Source organism: Setaria italica, chromosome II (assembly GCF_000263155.2).
Source record: "Setaria italica strain Yugu1 chromosome II, Setaria_italica_v2.0, whole genome shotgun sequence".
In the NCBI taxonomy this organism is placed as follows: domain Eukaryota; kingdom Viridiplantae; phylum Streptophyta; class Magnoliopsida; order Poales; family Poaceae; genus Setaria; species Setaria italica.
This window is the reverse complement of record NC_028451.1, coordinates 44,822,566-44,840,922: the sequence shown is the minus strand read 5'-3', so window position 1 is coordinate 44,840,922 and position 18,357 is coordinate 44,822,566. Positions and strand designations below refer to the sequence as shown.

The following is an 18,357-nucleotide window of genomic DNA, read 5'->3' as shown; positions in this document are numbered from 1 at the left end:
GACCTGACTGCACGCGACACGCCCCAGCTCACTAGTCACTACGCAGCCCCACACTGCTGTTCTCACAGCGCTAATTCTTAACAGAACAACTAAACTGGCTGCCCATGAACTTCGCATGCGTCTAGTTAACCGGCGGAGGTATGTCGTCGATCGGTACTGAAGCAGATGCAAAAAACTTCCATTATCTGGAAGGGCATATATGTGCGCTGGCTGGCACCATTCACGTTGCTCCAGAAGATGCTGCGGTCATTTCTAGCTCCTCCACCAGCCGGAGCGGCACCGCCGGCCGTTTGCCAAGAGCCCAATGCAAGACGGCATCCAGCAGATCAATGCACCCTGGTGGCCTGGCCGCCTGGTCCTGATCTCTGATTCGATTACTTCTTCCTCCAAACGGTCGACGGCAAGGATCGATGATGCGTGTCGTGATCGATCACCTCGCCTCGCCACGGCCATCTATATATTTGAAAGCCCAGAGCCATATATGGCTGCTCGATCAGCCTGGGCACCAAGCGACAAGCAGCAGCAGCTTGCACAGGCAGAGGTAGTAGCTGAAACTATATCTCTCATGGCATCAACGACGGCCATGGCTGCCGCCTCACGTTCTCCGGCCTTCGCCCTCCTGTACGCCAGCCTGCTGCTGCTGCTGGCCGGCGCCGCGGCTTCCGGCGACATGCCGCTCATGACGGACCGGTTCCACGCGTGGCGCGCCGCGTACAACCGGACCTACGCGACCGCCGAGGAGCGGCAGCGCCGGTTCGAGGTGTACCGCCGGAACGTGGAGTACATCGAGGCCACGAACCGGCGCGGTGAACTCTCCTACGAGCTCGGCGAGAACCAGTTCACCGACCTCACCCGCGAGGAGTTCCTGGCCAAGCACACCATGCCGCCCGGACAGGCGCTCGCGGCCCGCGACGCCGTGATGCGGCAACTCATCAACACCACGCGCGCTGGCCTCGTCGCCGAGCGCGGCGGCAACGGCAGCTACTCGGACGACGCCTTCGGCCAGGTACCCTACAGCGTGGACTGGAGGACCAGCGGCGCCGTGACTCCCGTCAAGCACCAAATGAATTGTGGTGATAATCCAAAGGTCCACGTGGCATGCGTATGTAACTATACATACATGATCTCTTGATGATGTCATGTCCTTGCAGGGTCTTGCTGGGCGTTCGCAACTATACATACATGAGCTCTTGATGATGTCATATCCTTGCAGGGTCTTGCTGGGCGTTCGCGGCGGTGGCGGCGATCGAGAGCGTGTACAATGCAAGCTACGGTCGGGCCGCCTCGTGTCGCTGTCGGAGCAGGAGCTGGTGTACTGCGACCACACCCCGCCCGACAGCGGCTGCGTCGGCGGCGACCCGGCGTCGGCGATGTGGTGGGTCACCCGCAAGGGCGGGCTCGCCACCACGTGGGAGTACCCCTACGAGAGCAGGCAGGGCCAGTGCAGGCGCGGTAGGGTCCGCGTGGGCGGGATCCGCGGCGGCGCGGGCGTCGAGCCCAACAGCGAGGCCGCGCTGGAGCGCGCTGTGGCGCGGCAGCCGGTCATCGTCACCATCAACGCCGCCACCTTCCAGTACTAAAGGGTGGGGTGCTCTTGGGCCCCTGCGACGCCGGGACCAACCACGCCGTCACGGTGGTCGGGTACTCGATCATCAAGAACTCGTGGGGCGACGGGTGGGGAGAGGGTGGGTACGTCCGCATGGAGGGGCGCGTTGGGGCAAGGGAAGGCTTGTGCGGCATCGCCAGCATGCCGTGCTACCCGGTGATGTGAGCTCAGCTGCTCAGTGTCGCTAGTGATCACTACATGTCATGTACCAATGCCATGAGAAACTTAAAAATTTGTTCTAAGTTCTATGGGGTGTAGTCAAAGAGATTGTTATAAGACCGGCAACCTCATTGTCTGGTTTTAAAATACTCCAAGAGTTGAATAATTTCAACTGCAGAAGGTCTTAATATTTTAAGCCAGGTATTCTACCAGAACTTCTGATGGTCATTGCCATAAAAATGGAACCACCTTGCATTACTGCACTACATTTTACAAGTTCGATGGCATCAACCATTTGCTGCAAGAACCAAATTCTACCAGGTATTCCTAGGTGACAACTCTTTCTCCGATGGTAGCTGCAGCAGCTCACGGATACCTTCACATACCTGCATATGGAATTGCTGATGGTAAGCAGAAAGAAGAGCAACATCTGAATTTAAGCACATATCATCAGATGAATGTATGCAACAAAAAAAAACATATTTTTGAACGAGAGTATATGATCTCAGCATAAATGGAAGACCAAATCAACTATAATACATTGTACGTACCAACTTGATCTGTGCTTTTATGCTTGCGATGAGATGTGTGTATTCATCTATTTGCCTGCAAGCATTCAACATTTCCAACATTAACAACTGAACAGATGCTGCAAACATAGCTGCATTGAGCTTTCAGGAATAAAACATCAACCTATGTCATGGCAACCTAAATATGCAGAAGGAAACCATTCAACCATAAGTGAAACAAGCACCAGATCAAACAATGAACTTTTGTCCAACAAGCCTGATGTGCTGAAGAGTTGTAATGACAATTTTTAAAAATCAGACTTCAGGATACACAAATCCGATCAATCAATTGAGAAGGTCTGCCAAGAATCTAGATTCAATTGCCGTTGAATTTTTCTACCAAAAACATCGTCCAAGCATACCAAGATAAACTAGCCAGGCTGCTAAGCAAGTCTGCGATTATATCCTTTGAGCAAACTAATGTCCACAAACATCACTCCAGACAGATTAGCACTAACAAGATCATACAATGGGTGTTGTGTCTAAATTAGAGACTTTTGAGAAAGGTAGAATAATCCCTGGTCAGGCAAAAAGAGTATGGCAACATGTATCAAGTCAACGGTGAACCTGCATTTCAGTTTAAACATACTGATTTCAATATGGTGATATTTTTGTTCTGCTAGATCCAGCACTGAGCACTGATGACTGATCTCAGAGCATGTGGGATTACTAATATCCCAACATTAACAATGATCATACAAACAAGCGATGGTGTGCTTTTATAATTTAGAACAGCAAAGTAGTGTCTCTGTTGCCATACCAATAAACATAGAACTCATCTGAGGCATCTTCAGAAATACATATGGTCATTAGCAGTAGTAGAGGGGGGCATCATACAGCGTTTGAAACGCGAACGACAGTGGTTTAGAATTATAAGAAATGAGATAGTGAAACTGGTGACATGAGCCAAATTTGGGAAATATATACAACTGAAAGTAAGAGGTACATTACTAACATAATATGACCAGCTCTGTTATATGACGCACATTAGCCTGTGATAAATAAGTGAACTCCTGATCTAAAAATGATGTTTGATGAAGAAAAGCTCCAACAAAATCTGCATCCACATTTTTTTTCTTTTCGTTATGATCTAACATCAGCATCCATATTTTTTTTCATTTTCCCTTTAGAGCTAAAATCTGCATATCCTACTAGATGAATTAACAAATTATAAAGTATGTTGTGCTAAGCACCGTATTAAACAACAAAGTGCAAATTACCAGAATCTTTCACAAATATCAGTCATAAATTACCATTCGGATAACTCACTTAACAGAATGAAGAAATATATCACAGTCAAACAGACAAACACCAGAATTTGCTTACCTAGCCAACCTTGCCTCTCTTACAGATATGAACTGCAAAGCTTCTTGCCAAGTAAATTCCACATGAAAACCTAGACCAATATCCACAAAAATGTGCCTTGTATCTGGTCTGCAGAAATCACCACACAACACCGACCAGTTATATGACGTATATTGAAACACTTTATCACCCATGTTTCAAGAGAAAAGGGTTTATTGAGTTCTTTACTAAATTTCTTCAACTACTACAACTTAACAAAACTAATTTAACAGTCTGCTAGATAACGGAAGTCAAGACTCAACTTAAAAATAAAAATTAGCATGAGAGCACATTAAGATGAGCAGTTTCCAAGTTTGCTTCCTGTATTATCTCCTACAACCAAAGACCACAATTTGGTAAAAGTAAAACTAATCTGCTTGATACACTGTCTTCTATTCATATGTATGAAACAGCCAAACACCGTTTCTAAGACCAGGGCACTAGGGCAGTCATCGTATGCACTATTTCTGAATTCAGCTGGAAACAAAGTCATATCGCCCACCTTTTTCATATTAAGCGTGTACCGAATATTGCAATTGAAAAGTTCACTCTATTTGATTTGGTAATGTAAATATTGTAAGCATTGGTTGAAAGAAGTGGTAAAGTGGGGCGATGCTTACACTTCTGCCTGCATGTACACTTCCGAGCCAAGATTGACCATGGACCGCATGCTGGTGACCCCATTCTTCTCCAAATTTTCAATGTTCCTCTTCAAATCCAAGCTGCCGGAATCCAAAAAAGCTCCATCATCAGAGACAAGTTGCAGTAGAGAAAGCTAATGCGTCAAAATAAATTAGCAGGAAGCACCACATGTCCCAAATGTCTCAAGCAACAATTTCGATGATTTGCTCGAGATACGACCTCCAAATGTCCCACCACAGAACCATGGACAATCGGAATCGACGGACAGAAAGTTCAACGGGGCTTACAAGGTCTTCTGCTGCCCGAACACCTTGTCGCGCTGGTTGATGGCGTTGGCGAGGTCGGGCTTCAGACGCCGGTCCACGAACTCCTCGAACTTCCTCACTTTCTCCTGCCGCGCCCGTGCCTCCGCCGCGGCCATGGCCAGGCTAGGGTTCCTCCGGAACGACTCGCCGATCACGGAGGACTGTAGCTTGCCGTTATGGGACCGCTGCCGCGGCCAACCGACGCCCCGCCGGTCGCGCTCCCCACGCGTCCTGCGCGCCTCCGCGTCGCGCCGCCGAGCTCGCCGCGCGCCGCCACCGGTGGGCTGGGAACTTCTGGTTCAGGGGTTAGAGGGACTTGGCTGTCATGCTGAGGGGCGCGGTTGGGCTGGAAACTGGTTGGGGGACGACGAGATAGTTTGGCCGATATGGGCCTAGGGGGACAAAATGGCGACTGTCATAGGCAATCCACGAGTAAAATATTGGGCTTACCAGTTGCGGTCCACGAGTAAAAGATATTGGGCTTGTCGGTGTTTGGTTTTGGTGGGCTGAAAACCACGAAGAAGAAACATTGAAAAGAGAATTGCAGCCCAAATGCTCCTCGCCTTCTGCCAGTATCGAATTCTAACTGCCATTTTAACTTTTCTGCTTGCTTTCTTATTCTCTGAACATTGCTCTGAATGCTGATTGGTATGGTCATGCACTCATGCTCATTTATATCACTGAATATAAACTTCGCACTTGCGGTGACAAATGCAGCTACATTATGCGTCTCTGTATAGTGTGAAGCAGATGTGTTGCTCGATATATCAGTCTCAATTTATGATAGCACTGATGGAGCAAGACAAGGAAGGAGAAAAGATAAACAAGTGGAACACCGTGCTTGGCTACCGTTAAATTGAAGTATCTGCCTAAAACATGCGCTCACATAGCAGTATAGCACATGAAAACAAGATCGCATTTCACTGTCTGCACATCGCATCCAATCCACAACTCCACACCATTCCGACAAGCTCTCTGGGTCAACGGGGGATCCCTACCTGAATTTCATTAAAGGATCTTGGGCATGTACTGATCTTCAGCAACAAAGCAGTAGTAAAGTAAGACACCACAAGAGAAATACAACACGTATACAATTTAGAGACAAGCCATAACACTAGCTGAAGAACGACCAGCGATCGCTGATTAGAGCCGCCACCGAACAACATACTCGCCAGAGACGCTCTGGCTGTTGCACACCCACACCACCTCTTGTAGCTACATCGCTTCATTGAGGACCACCAGGGGGACTTAAGGTGGCGATAGGCACGCAGATCAGAGCCCACTGGACATAACGATCTTCCTTGAAGCTAATGGTAACACCTTTTAAAGGACATCCAGGCTCCACGTACCATCATCCAACGCCGCTCGAGGGAAGGAACCCTCGAAGAGGAATGGTGGAAGAGGTAGAAACACCATCTAGCATAAAATTTGATGGTACCACTAACAAGAAAAGCGCTGATGGTGGGAGATACTCGCTGAACCACGATGATAGGCAACAACCAGTATTAGCAAGTCCAAGAAGTATACCGATAATGGAGAGATGCAGAGGGTAGGAGGCACCGAGCAATCGAAGACCTCACCGGACCATGCGAAGGTGAGACACCCCGCGCTCCGGGCGCGAAGCTTTCGCTGCATGATGACCGCTGCCACAGTCGTAGACTACACCGGCTAACCATGGAGAATGGTGTGAGAGTCGCAAAACAACACCTCCACAGGGAACGGCGCCCGCAAGCGTCGTCGTTGTCGTCGTCTTCACAGGTAGGAATAGGAAAACAGGCTTCCATCGGCGACGACCAAGCTTTCACAGGCGACTCACACCACCATGCACACGCACATATGGACAGCAGCCTCACCGACACCGCCACCATGCGCTAACCCAGTCCAAGCTCAGGCAAGCGCAAGCCCACCATGCGGTGTCGACCGGCGTCCGGCGCAACATGGCCGCGGAGGGGGTCGCGGGGTTTCGCCTCGACAAACTCTCTGCTCATTTGCTCGGGTAGTGCAGAGGAGTTCTGAATGGTGAACGTGATCGACCGCAGCCGCAGCCCAAGCACCGGACGAAGCCACGAAGGATCCTCCCCTCCCATCCAGATCAGCAAAGGCCCCACCTCAAAATTGCCGAGCGAAAAATCAACTCCACTTAACAGCAGCGCAGAAGCGCCCGCGGTCGCAGCCATGGACCGCCCCCAGAGGCTAGAGCTCCCATCGCCGTCGCCGCCGCCGCCGCTGCCGTCCCCGCCGGTGGCCGCCGTGTCGGCCCCGGCCTCGCCGTACTCCGTGCTCCACCCGCTCCTGCTCCCCTCCCCGAACCCACACCTCCTCCTCAAGCCCAAGACGCTGACCCACTCCCTCTCCTCCTCCTCCCTCACCTCCATGGCCTCCTCCTCGCCGCCCGCCCCCGATGCCTGGGAGTTCATCACCCCAACGTCCCCATCCGTCGCCCACGTGGACGGCGGGCTTGATGATTGCGCCATCTTCCCGCCGCGCCTCCACGAAGGCCTGGGCCTGGAGGCGGAGCCCGAGGAGGCGGTGGCGCCGGCGGCGGCGAAGGAGGTGGAGGAGGAGGAGGAAGAGGACGAGGGCGAGGAGGAGGAGGATGGAGAGTGGCTGTGGGGTGCGTGGGCGAGGTGGGAGAGGTGCCGCTTGGCGGCGAGGCGCGCTTGGGCGACCGGTGTCGGGGCGGTCCAGGAGCGGGTGCTCGTGCACAGCGCCTGCGGGTGCCCATCGGTGAGGCCCGCCGTGTGGTCAGCTGCGGCGGCGGTTGCTGTGGTTGGGGCACTTCTGTACGCCCGGCGGCGGGATAGAAAGGAACGGGACCTGCTCGTGCTTCTCTCCAAGGAGAAGGATAAGGTTTGGATCTCTCTGTAGCCCTCTGAGTCGTGATGCCAATGTGATGTCTCTGTTAATTCTTGGTTAATTGGCCAATTTCTGCCATGCATGATCGTGTGCAACGAATAGGATGGTGAGATGACTGTTGCTGTTCCAGTGAGATGAGATTGGTTTCATTTAGGTTCTGGATCAAACAAAATATTTATCTGAAGTTTAGTGCAGATGTGGCAAATTCAGAACTTGTTAGTGCGATATTGCACAATTTGATTTGTGGGGAAGTCAAATTGATTATATAGAAAGTGATTGGTTGGTAAATGGCATCGATTTACTAAAAGGAGAATGTCTATGAATTTGTTATATCAGTTGGCATCTGTTGATGGTGGGAAAGATTGAGAGACGAATGGATTTATTGGATTTAACACCAATAATATAATTCGATACTTGGTCTTATAGAGCCCCGTGGATGATCGATTGATTGCTTTGACACTTTCAAGAAGTCCTCTTCTTGATGCTGGGTTTTATTCAGGTATTGATATTCTTGTTAAGGTTGGGTTCAGGGAGATAAATGACAGAGTAGAAATACTGCCCTTGTACTGTACTAGTTCTAGTACCATCCGCCCTCCAATATTTCATGAGTTTCAAATAAACATTCCACTTGAGTTTTCATCTTGTTCATTTGACAGCTTACCTTTTCCAATTATAGCCCCAGCAACCTTTTAACAAAATATAATCAATCTAGCATATTATCTCTTATCTTCTTCAAATTTGTGTGTAATTAAATCGTATCATTATTTCATGAAATGTTTCAAGACGACTGCTGTTCTCATATCCAGAACATATACTGCCACATTAGCACACTTAGGATTCTACTATGTAATCTTTAATTGGGTGGATTGTTTCCAATGTTTCCTTTGCTTTGTAACTTTATTTCGAATTGTTATGTTTGACCCAAAACATAACATTCCTCAGGTCCTGGGTTCGACTCCCCGTGGGAGCGAATTTCAGGCTGGGGTTAAAAAAATCCCCTCGTCTGTCCCACGCCAAAGCATAGGTCTAAGGCCCGGCCCAGGTCTTTGGCCGTCTCACACGGGCTACGGTGCCACTATGTAAGGGTGGGGCAGGGGTTCGGGGGTTTTCTCGATCTGCGTGAGAAGGTCTTCTTCTTAGCAAATGCTCGGGGGCTGTCTTACCCCCCGCAGGTCGAGTTTTTTTTTTATGTTTGACCCAAAAGGTTAAGGTGATTGTACCAGACTATTTTTGTTTTCTCCAGAGACTATCATCTCTAGCTGTCACTGATTTACCACCGAGCAATGTCTGGAACTCTAGATTAAGGAAGTTAGAAGTGCATTAGATCAACAAATGTTCGTATTGTGATTGATATTCCAGTACTCTAATTGAACTCTTGTTTTTTCCCCTTATGCAGAGGATAGCACAACTACTGCATCAAATTGCTTTAATGAGTGACATCAGAAGCGGCAGTGAAGCAGTTAAGATTATCAGGAACTCCTAATCATTTTCACTGTTGGAAAAGGTTCGGTTGCTATGTTGTAGCGAATCGATTAGGTAATTAGAGGATCAGACCGGTTAGCGTGCAGGATCGCACTTGTAGCTAAACAAAGATTGAACTTCTAACAGGTGTGATGTTTACTTATTATAGATGCTGAAACCAGCAAGGCTGCAACCCAATCCGAAGCAATCAATAGTTCAACACTTCACCTCTGTTTGTTCTTAAAGTATGTATATAGCTGAGTGATGATTTGGTAAGTTGTAGATATGTTGACATTGTATTGACTTACTGATATTGACGACCCTGGACATCATTCTGTATATGTAATTTCCATTTTTTCTATTATTGTGATCTTGATCGTCCACTGAACTTTAATATTGATAACCGTGGACTCAGTTCTGTATATGATTGGCTCCCAAATCGCAATTATAGTTAATATTATTAGACTGGTCAAGGATTTAGGTGATTGGGTCCGTCATTAGGTGTCGGAATTCAGGGTTTCTGAAACATTTTAGCTGAAGTTCAGGAAGTCATAAATCCAGCGCTGAGTTAAATGTACAATAGAGTGCTTCAAATTGTATGGACAAAACTAGACATTGTTCCTACTGATTCAATCTTACATGTTCATGGAGTATTACTAGAGTGACAACTGGACGTTGTTCCTACCTGGGTTGAGCGAGTTGTTATGCAAACTGCAAGATACCGTTTTTATTGCCCTTCCTGATGGAATATGGTCCTTTTCCAGTACCGTTCCTTGTTTTATTCATGCAAATGCTGTGCATGTGAGTAGAAATATTCACCCTCATAGTACTGTTCCTTGTTTTATTCCTCCGATTGAGTGACAAACAGAAATAAAAGAGATGCCATGTTCTGTGTTGGAACAGAGGAAGTCAGAAAAAAAAATGGAATGCGGTGACACTGACACGTAAAATTACAGAATCTAATTGTGGCATTGTCGGCCTTCAGGAATACAGAAGATAAGCCTTCTACATGGCTTTGAGGAAGTTCTGCTTGGCCCAGTTTGATTCTTCTGAGCACACCCATTCTAAGTGGAGCTACCGGTGGCAGCATAACACAGTAGCTCGGAAAAGCACAATCCGTGAAATTTATTTCAAAGCTTTTGAACACATTGCACGAGTATCAATTCAGTTTACATGTACAAGACAAGGTGGATATCTGTCGCATCGTCGCAATAATAATGCAGTGACGACGATCACATCCGGAGAAGTTAGTTTAGCTTAACAATGGCAAGACACGACTCTAATGGTCTATTCGTTTACATGTAGAAGAACCCCTGACTCTAACTAAACCCTCGTCATGAAGCGCCTCTCCGCCGCGCAGCTCGCCGGCCCACGCGCCCTCAAGGCCGGGTGCTCGTTGCGCTGCCTTTGGCCCGATGGTTCCAGTGGTGGCTTGATCACCTGTATCGTGCGCCGCCGCTTCGCGTCCTCGGCCTCCTGGTACCTCTCCTGGAGCTTGCGCTTCGTGGCCTCCATCTTCCTCTCCTCAGTGGCTAAGCTGATGACGACGGGCGGCGTCTTCTTCGGCCGAGCTGGGACAACCGCTGGAGCTCCCGTGTTCGCTGACGACGGCTTGGCGGTGCTGGTGCTCACGACCGGAGCCCTCTTCTTGGGCAAGGTGCCGTAGGACTCGGCCTTGCTGACACGGCAGCTGCTGACGACGGCGGTCTTCCTTGGACGACGCTGTTCCGCCGGGATCTTCTTCGTCTTTGCGTCGGAGCCGGCCCCGGGCGCCTTGTCGTCCTGGGGAGGAGGCGGCGGAGTAGACGGGAGGCCGTCCAGCACGTCCATGTCGGCCTTGGCCCTGGCGAATTCGGCCCTGGCCCTAGCGAATTCGGCCACGGCGCCCGCCCTCCACCCGCGCACGACGTCGCGCGCGAGCCCGCGAACCCGCTCCGACGCGTGGTCCCTCGTCAGCGCGACGACGGCGCCGACGAGGCCGTCGCCGGACGCCAGCGCGATCCTCTCCACGGGCACCGCCCGCAGCGTGCCCAGCGACCCCGCCATGGCCTCGTCCAGCAGCGCGCAGAGCGCCTCCGCCTTGTCGTCGTCGTCGGCGGCGTCGCAGAGCATCTCGATGATCCGCGACCTCGCGCTCCGGATCTCGCCGCGGGAGAGGAGACCGTCGGCGTCGGCGGCCTCGATGGCGGTGTCGATGAGCGGGAACGCGTCCAAGAATGGCTTCCAGCGGCGCAGCGCCATGTCGCCGGCTTCGCGAGATCGAGCTTGCGGATTGATCCGATGGAAGAAGACGGAGGGAGATGGCTAATGGAGGGATGTGCTAGGTGCTCCGATCCCCCTGGTGACTTATAGTGGTGGAATGGCGGCGGCGGCAGTCGGACTCCGAGCGCCAAAACCGAGACGAAGTCGAGTCGAGATGCGTGGCTTTCACGCGCGCGCGCGCGTTTCTCCCGGCAAATTTTGAGTCGGAAACGTGGGTTTCCTTTTTACGCACAACCGATCTATCCAGGGAAGTTTGGAAACAAGTTTTTATTTTCTCACGCTGTTTATGGCGTCGATGATTTGAAGCCGTGATTTTTTTTTAGATGATGCAGAGGGTTTGGATTGGATGCTCACGTTGTGCATTGCTAGCTGAAAATTGTGCGCTGCAGCCTTCCCGGGAGGGGTGGACACTTTGCTAGCCACCCTTCTGGACTTCACAATTAATTCTAAAAAAATCGATTTGAATACAAAACATGCACTGATTTCAATTGGGGACATGGTTTTGGGGATTGGGACCGTCAGCACAATTCTCAGTCTGGGACTGGGAGCTAGAATCAGGTGGGGAACCTTGTGGGATTGCAATTAACTTTCATCTATAGAGAGAACGTGCAAGTTGAGGAACTGAATTTTTAGATTTGGGAATTAGGATTGGATTTAGAACTGTCTGAACTTGGAACTGAACCTTCAACTCAAGAAGGGCTTCCCAACAACACTGGGCTGCGTCCAGGCAACATGCTGTACAGTGAACACTACATCGGGCAACAGTGCAGTATGAGACAGACACAGAGAAAACGAAATGATGAGAATGCAAGGTTATACTCGACCGGACACAGGTACACAGATTCACAAGAAGTCATGTTTAGCAAAAACATAGGAGTAGCATGACTTTCTCACAGGACGGCTGGTTTTCCCAAACCAGTTCACAACTCCTGCCTAGTCATCGGCATTCAGAAAAGAGGTAGTACCAAAGCTATCACCATCATCTATCAACCTACTTATTAACAGCCAAGAAATGCCTTCTTGCAGAAAGACTGATTAGTTACCCTACGTTGAGACAGACTACTGGCAGCAGCGTAGTAAGATCCACATACCAGCAGCAACGACTTCCTTTTCGTCTCTCTTTAAACTGGGTAGAATCAACGAATAACAAACGAACAGAATGCATATGTCGATCGGTCTACTTCTGTACAGGCGATTTGATATGCTTTGGGGACGATCCAGCAGCCAGCCGAATCACACCGGGACCCGTCTTCCCCTGAACCGAGTGATCAGCTGCAAAATTCGGACAGGCAGGAAACATCAGCGATAAAGGGGGGAAAACACCTGGAGAACAAGGCAGCTGAGCTGACGGATTAATGAGCTGTAGTGCTGTACTATATGAAGATCATACCGAAGTCAAAAAGGGATGGTGGAATATCCAACCGAAGGAAGGACTCTTTTGCAGGTAAACAGCAGCAGTTGGCCAGAAACCGCTGAGAGGAAATTCAGAAGGTGTCAGACACAATGACCAAATGTTTCTAGTCCATATGCTGACAGAAAAATGCACTGCCAGGTGCCAGAAGCCACGCAAATTATACAAGAATAACTGTAAAGAAATTACCAACCTGAAGAGCATGATGAAACCGTATGACTCCACCATCATTCCTAAGGCAGGCCATCCAATGAGGACCAGGAAAAAGCCAAACCCGAAAGAGATTGAACCCTGCACAATTAATAAGATACACCAGTGAGACAAGAATGGAAATGGAACTGAAACGGCATGCTTTTCGCAGTGATGATATCATTATCAGGACCTTGTGATTCTTAGGCTTGGTGAAGAATTGCACGGTTGGCTTCAGCCCAATGGTCAGTAAGACGCCAGAAACGAAGAGAATCTGGCAGCATGGCAAACAGCAGTACGTATCAGTAAACAGGAGGCTGGAATGAAGGCAGAATCCATCAACAGGATGAATTATTCTTACATTCCCCATTGCCAGGAATCCCTTGTCAAACAGCATAATGATCCCAAGGAATGAGAAGAGAACTCCAAATCCAGTCAAGCCTAGCCCAATCTCTGTCGGGGAAAAAAGATGGGAAACAGTTTAGCAAAAGTTGACAAGCGCGGATGCATTGTACATTTCAATAGAAGCACAAAACAAGAAGCTGAAGAGTCATAAAGTTCAATAAGAAAGCTAGTACATTTCAATAGAAGCACAAAACAAGAAGCTGAAGAGTCATAAAGTTCAATAAGAAAGCTAGTTTACTGAATACATTGTTACTAATGGATTGTCCCTCCTGATCAGAAAAGAAACTGCGCGCCATGTTGCTGAACTACATCTGGCAATTGCTAAGCAGTGGATGACCAAACATCAACACATATGATTGAAATTCTTAATCTAAACGCATGTCTCATTCATAGAGGCAAACTCGTTTTCTGTACTAATCAGAATGTATGCTGTGTGAAGAGACTAGAGATGCAATGCTAATACTCAGAGCATAGTTTTCCTCATTTAACAGTGGTAAAACATAGTGCTTCTACTACATCAGACAATTTCTCATCATGGATGACCAAACATCAAAAAAAAAAGGTCAGCAATGGTTTAGCAAGAGTTGTTTTAATCAAGTTTAGGAAGAGTTGAAAAGTGCTGATGCATTACAGAATCTAGATGACATCATAAGACAAGAAGCTGAAGTGTCAAGTTTCACATAAGGAAACTAATGTCCTTAGCATACTGTGTATTGTCAGTAACCATTTTCAGAGACTAATGGATGGTCCCTCCTGATCAGGAACTAAGTGCCATATCCCTGAACTACATCTGGAAACAATTGTTCATCAGTGTCTGACGACCAAACATCAAGCATAATTGAAATTCTTACTCTTTTTGTATATAAGAATTCGTAGAGGCAAACTCATTTTCTGAGCTCTAACCTGATTGTACGTATTGTGCAGAGACCAGAGAGGCAAGTTTAAGAATCAGAGAATAGTCTTATCTCATTTATCCGTGGTGCAACCATACTACCCTCTTGTACTGAATGCATATACTTAACACTACATGAACGCTGGCAGATAAAAAAAAAGAGTAATGCAGAACATCGGCGAATTTTAGTGAGAAATCTTCGCCAGACTGTACATAATGTGAACGGACTAGCAATGCAATGCTAATATTCAGAGCATGGTTTTCCTCATTTAACCGTGGCAAAACATAGTGCTGTTACTGCATCTGATAATTTTCACTAGTGGATAACCAGACATCAACAAACATGATTAGAACATTTAGCAAGAGTTATTTTAAGAAAGTTCAGCAAGAATTGAAAGGCGCTGATGCATTATAGAATATAGATTACAGCATGAGACAAGAAGCTTAAGTGCCACAAAGTTAATGTACTGAACATGTTATGTATTGTCAGTAGACATGTTCAGCTACTAATGGATGGTCCCTCCTCATCAGAAACTATGTGCCATATTCATGAACAATATCCGACAATTGCTCATAAGTGTCTGACTGAAGATTAACAAGTATGATTAAAAAATTTATTCTGATTGTATATCACAATTCGTAGAGGCAAACTCATTTTCTGAACTCTAACCTGACTGTACATAGTGTGCAGAAACCAAAGGCAATGTTAAGATTCAGAGCATTTTTTTTCCTCAGTTATCAGTGGCGCAACCTATTACTACTCCGTTGTACTGAATGCATATGCTTAACAGTACACTAACGTGGGCAGATAAAAAGTGGTGCAGAACGTCAGAGAAATCTTCAAGCAGAAGGATGACAGAGGTTACATTAACACGTGATTGATTCATTGACCCCAAAACTCTGCGGCAGTCGTACTAGTACTAATGGGCGCGGATAATGATATGATTTGGATGTGAGGTAACCATTCCAATCACCCTAATCCTCCCACCAAACAACTCAAACAGCGCGGAACCGAGAGGCAAACGCGGCGCGATCTTCCACCCGCAACAGCAAACGCAGCGAGAAAGCGAAGCAAGCACTGAACAAATCTCCCCACCCAAACAGCTAGCGGACAAGCGAAAAGGACACGCAAAACGCATACACCATCTCATCTCACAAACACGCAGCACCAGGCGCCCTCACGAAGTCACAAGCCGCAAGCGACAGAGAAAGGGAACCGAGCGGGTGGGCGAGGAGTCGCTTACTCTTGCGGTCGTTCATCTCGAAGGAAACCATCGCGCCGACGACGACCCGCAGCGAATTCTCCTCCTACCGCAAGCGACCAGCCACCGCCTGCAACATCGGAGAGAACAGAAGCAGATGTGTAGTTAGGAGAAGAAGAAACCATGCCGCCGCCATAAACGACGAAGCGCGCGCGATCGAGGGAGTAGGGTTTCGCGAGCGATCGGAGCGCGGACGCGCGCACTTACCTCTCTCTCTCCGAGAGCCGCGGATCCGGAGGCGCACGAGGGAGCGACGCCGGGCACGCACAAGGGGCGAGGAGGAGCGGCTGGCGAGTGGCGAGGGACACGCGCGGGCGCACGAGAGAGAGGCGGTTGGAGTGGAACAACTGCCGGTGATGACGAATGGATTCCCTCGGCCGACGGGGGTTTTATTGAGAATTGAGATGCGTCGGTTTCGGTCGGCGCGGACGCCGATGCTTTGATCGATCGGTCGGTCGAGCCGGCTTCGCGAGCGAAACCAACGGTGCCTTTGGTTGCGTTTGTGTGGCGCCTATGTGGCGCGCGATAACGCACGCGGCCAGCTGGAATCTTCCGGGATGGCTGATTGGCTGGCTACCTGCCTTGGCTCCGAAGAAAGCGCGGGACAAGCCGGAGCGGACCCCATTTCTTAGGCCTGAGGGTGATGAGAGCACCGGGCCAGTAGCCTTCGAACACGTGGATCACCCTTTCATTTGGACGTCTTCGTCCTGAGACTTGTCACTTGGGTGAGGGATATACACTCCCCCTTTTTTTATGTGTTTGCTACTACTTATCCCTGGAATTTAAAGATAAGATTTCTAAAAAAAATTCAAAGATAACTAGATAAGATTATGCTCGATTAGATCGAAATGGAAGAGCGGGAAGAGAAACAACAATCCAAGTGGCTTTTTCAGCCAACTACACTTCTCCGGTATAATTGGCTCTCCAGTACTATAATTCCATATAGACTGGAGATACCCACCCCTGATCAATTCTCACGAGTAGCTAATGATTCAGTAAAACCCAACATTGATTCCTTATTCATATATGTCGTTAATTGGGCAAATATGCCCATAGTGACTTGAATGAATACCTCGCTCGGTTTCAAAAACTCACCATGCTATCTTCGGCCTGTTCGCTTCAGCTTATAAGCCGGCTGAAAAACTGAAACGGCTGATTTGTTGTAAGAGGAAAATACTGTTTGGTGGCTGATAAGCTGACTGAGGGCCTGTTTGGCTCCATCCTGTTAAAGTTTAACACCCATCACATCGGATGTTTGATGCTAATTAGAAGTATTAAATATAGACTAATTACAAAACTAATTGCACAGTTGGAGTGTAATTCGCGAGACGAATCTATTAAGCCTAATTAGTCCATGATTTGACAATGTGGTGCTACAGTAACCATTTGCTAATGGTGGATTAATTAGGCTTAATAGATTCGTCTCGCGAATTAGCACAGGGTTCTGCAATTAATTTTATAGTTAGCTCATGTTTAGTTCTCCTAATTAGCATCCGAACATTCGATGTGACACTGTTAAAGTTTAGCACCTCGTATCCAAACACCCCTTGAATAAGTTGAAGCGAACAGGCCGCTTGTCATTCCTCCAAGACCCAAACATATCTTATATCATGGCGCCAGGAACCGTTTGTGTCAATGGAACAAGAAGGATGGGAGTGCACACCCACCACCAGCAGTACGACACTTCAGACTTCACTGTAGATTAGTAATGGGATCTGAACAAGTTCAGGTCACAACCATTGTGTATGTAACACTAGCACTACGCTTGCATAGTTGCACGTCAACGAGTGGCTAGTTCAACCGAAATTTCTTTTTTGACTAGGCAAATACTGAAAACACAACATTCTTATTTCCTAGTAGCAAGTTTGCAACCATTGTATAGCTTTCAATGACTTCAACTCATATTTGAAACAGCATCTCACCATGGAGAAGTCTGCCTTGGAACTGATATTAGCATGATATTCAACACAGAACAATCAAAGCAAAATTGAAACAACATAAAGTGACCAGAGCCTATATCTGATAATTGCAACAAAAAAGAATATGTTATTCACAAAGTAATGCATCATCTATGATCTATCATCGAGCCAACAACTTTTAAATTTATTGTAAAAAAGTAAATTATGTGTTTAAAGATCTTCCATAGGACTGTCTGCTCCTTTTCTCATTTATGTCCTTTCATGGTCATGAACCTAATTCAATTACACGTTGTGAATATGACATAACACCAGGTATGCAGGGGACAACAAAAAAGGAAAGACCCTTGTCCTTTGTTGCCCCGACATCAATGTGCATACACGATAGCTAGCTGAAAATCAAAGGCAACACACAATTCTTTTTAAGCAGCACACAGCTTTAGTGGCTACCAGAATATCAGGAAACTGCATATCCTAAGAAACCAGAGAACTATTTATAATTCAGGTGATTTGACTCATCAAATCTCTAATACATGCAAGTGAACATTCTACGTTCTCACTGAAATATCAACCAATCAGGCTTGCAAGTTGAAAAATAGCAAATCCAGTAACTGCTTAGTCGTAACCTTTATTTCTAAAAAATACGAGTATATACCATAAGTCATTTTGAACTTTCAATTCTACATACAGAATTATAGATTTTACTGGTTGTGAACTCCATGATCCAGAACCAACATAAATTGCTCATTGGAACATATATTGTAAAAAAAATCAAAAAGGTACATTTGGCTACCTGTAGTTTTCATCTAGTGACTCATGACCAACCAAGACTGTCTCTTAACTTAAAATATTCAATTAACAATTATACAGATGCAACGCACTCCTCCGATCCATGGATATTTACTGCAGTACAAAGAGAAGTTAAAAGCTAAGTCTGTGTGATTGAAGGTGACAGTTACATCTGCATAATTGATTAAATTGAGGATTTGCAATTGGTGTTCCACAAAGTACTACGAATTTGGTACACATCATCAACAAAGCTAAATTTTAACTTCAAATCTTCAAGTATACAGATGCA

At 47.4% G+C, this 18,357-nt stretch overlaps 4 protein-coding genes and 1 pseudogene across 7 annotated transcripts; 2 read left to right on the top strand and 3 right to left on the bottom strand.

Moving 5' to 3' along the window:
• Positions 1-653: 653 nt before the first annotated feature.
• On the top strand, positions 654-1,580 carry LOC101768484 (annotated as a pseudogene).
• Positions 1,581-1,859: 279 nt separating this feature from the next.
• Positions 1,860-4,977, bottom strand: LOC101756156 (protein UXT homolog). Its single transcript, XM_004958143.3, has 5 exons — positions 4,608-4,977; positions 4,299-4,400; positions 3,661-3,768; positions 2,317-2,371; positions 1,860-2,151 (listed from the first exon to the last, which is right to left on the bottom strand). Exons 1-5 carry the CDS (start codon positions 4,739-4,741, stop codon positions 2,080-2,082), a joined length of 471 nt encoding a protein of 156 aa, XP_004958200.1. The 5' UTR covers positions 4,742-4,977; the 3' UTR covers positions 1,860-2,079.
• Positions 4,978-6,741: 1,764 nt separating this feature from the next.
• On the top strand, positions 6,742-9,405 carry LOC101755348 (wiskott-Aldrich syndrome protein family member 1). 4 transcript variants are annotated; one of them, XR_214743.3, is made up of 3 exons: positions 6,742-7,475; positions 8,878-9,017; positions 9,112-9,405. XR_214743.3 is itself a non-coding variant. In XM_004958142.3 (3 exons), exons 1-2 carry the CDS (start codon positions 6,801-6,803, stop codon positions 8,962-8,964), a joined length of 762 nt encoding a protein of 253 aa, XP_004958199.1. In that variant the 5' UTR covers positions 6,742-6,800; the 3' UTR covers positions 8,965-8,985; positions 9,112-9,405. The 4 variants fall into 4 exon arrangements, 3 of the variants coding, with proteins under 3 accessions (XP_004958199.1, XP_022679654.1, XP_004958198.1); XM_004958142.3 differs by having other exon boundaries at positions 8,878-8,985; XM_022823919.1 differs by having other exon boundaries at positions 8,878-8,985; positions 9,090-9,405.
• A 692-nt stretch (positions 9,406-10,097) lies between these two features.
• Positions 10,098-11,875, bottom strand: LOC111256244. The gene has a single exon (XM_022823925.1). The coding sequence runs from the start codon at positions 11,181-11,183 to the stop codon at positions 10,266-10,268; it is 918 nt and encodes a 305-aa protein (XP_022679660.1). The 5' UTR covers positions 11,184-11,875; the 3' UTR covers positions 10,098-10,265.
• Positions 11,876-12,038: 163 nt separating this feature from the next.
• Positions 12,039-15,857, bottom strand: LOC101754945 (vesicle transport protein GOT1). The gene is made up of 7 exons (XM_004958140.3): positions 15,571-15,857; positions 15,346-15,433; positions 13,166-13,257; positions 12,998-13,078; positions 12,809-12,906; positions 12,595-12,676; positions 12,039-12,476 (listed from the first exon to the last, which is right to left on the bottom strand). The coding sequence occupies exons 2-7, from the start codon at positions 15,374-15,376 to the stop codon at positions 12,438-12,440; spliced, it is 423 nt and encodes a 140-aa protein (XP_004958197.1). The 5' UTR covers positions 15,377-15,433; positions 15,571-15,857; the 3' UTR covers positions 12,039-12,437.
• Between the last annotated feature and the right edge of the window lie 2,500 nt (positions 15,858-18,357).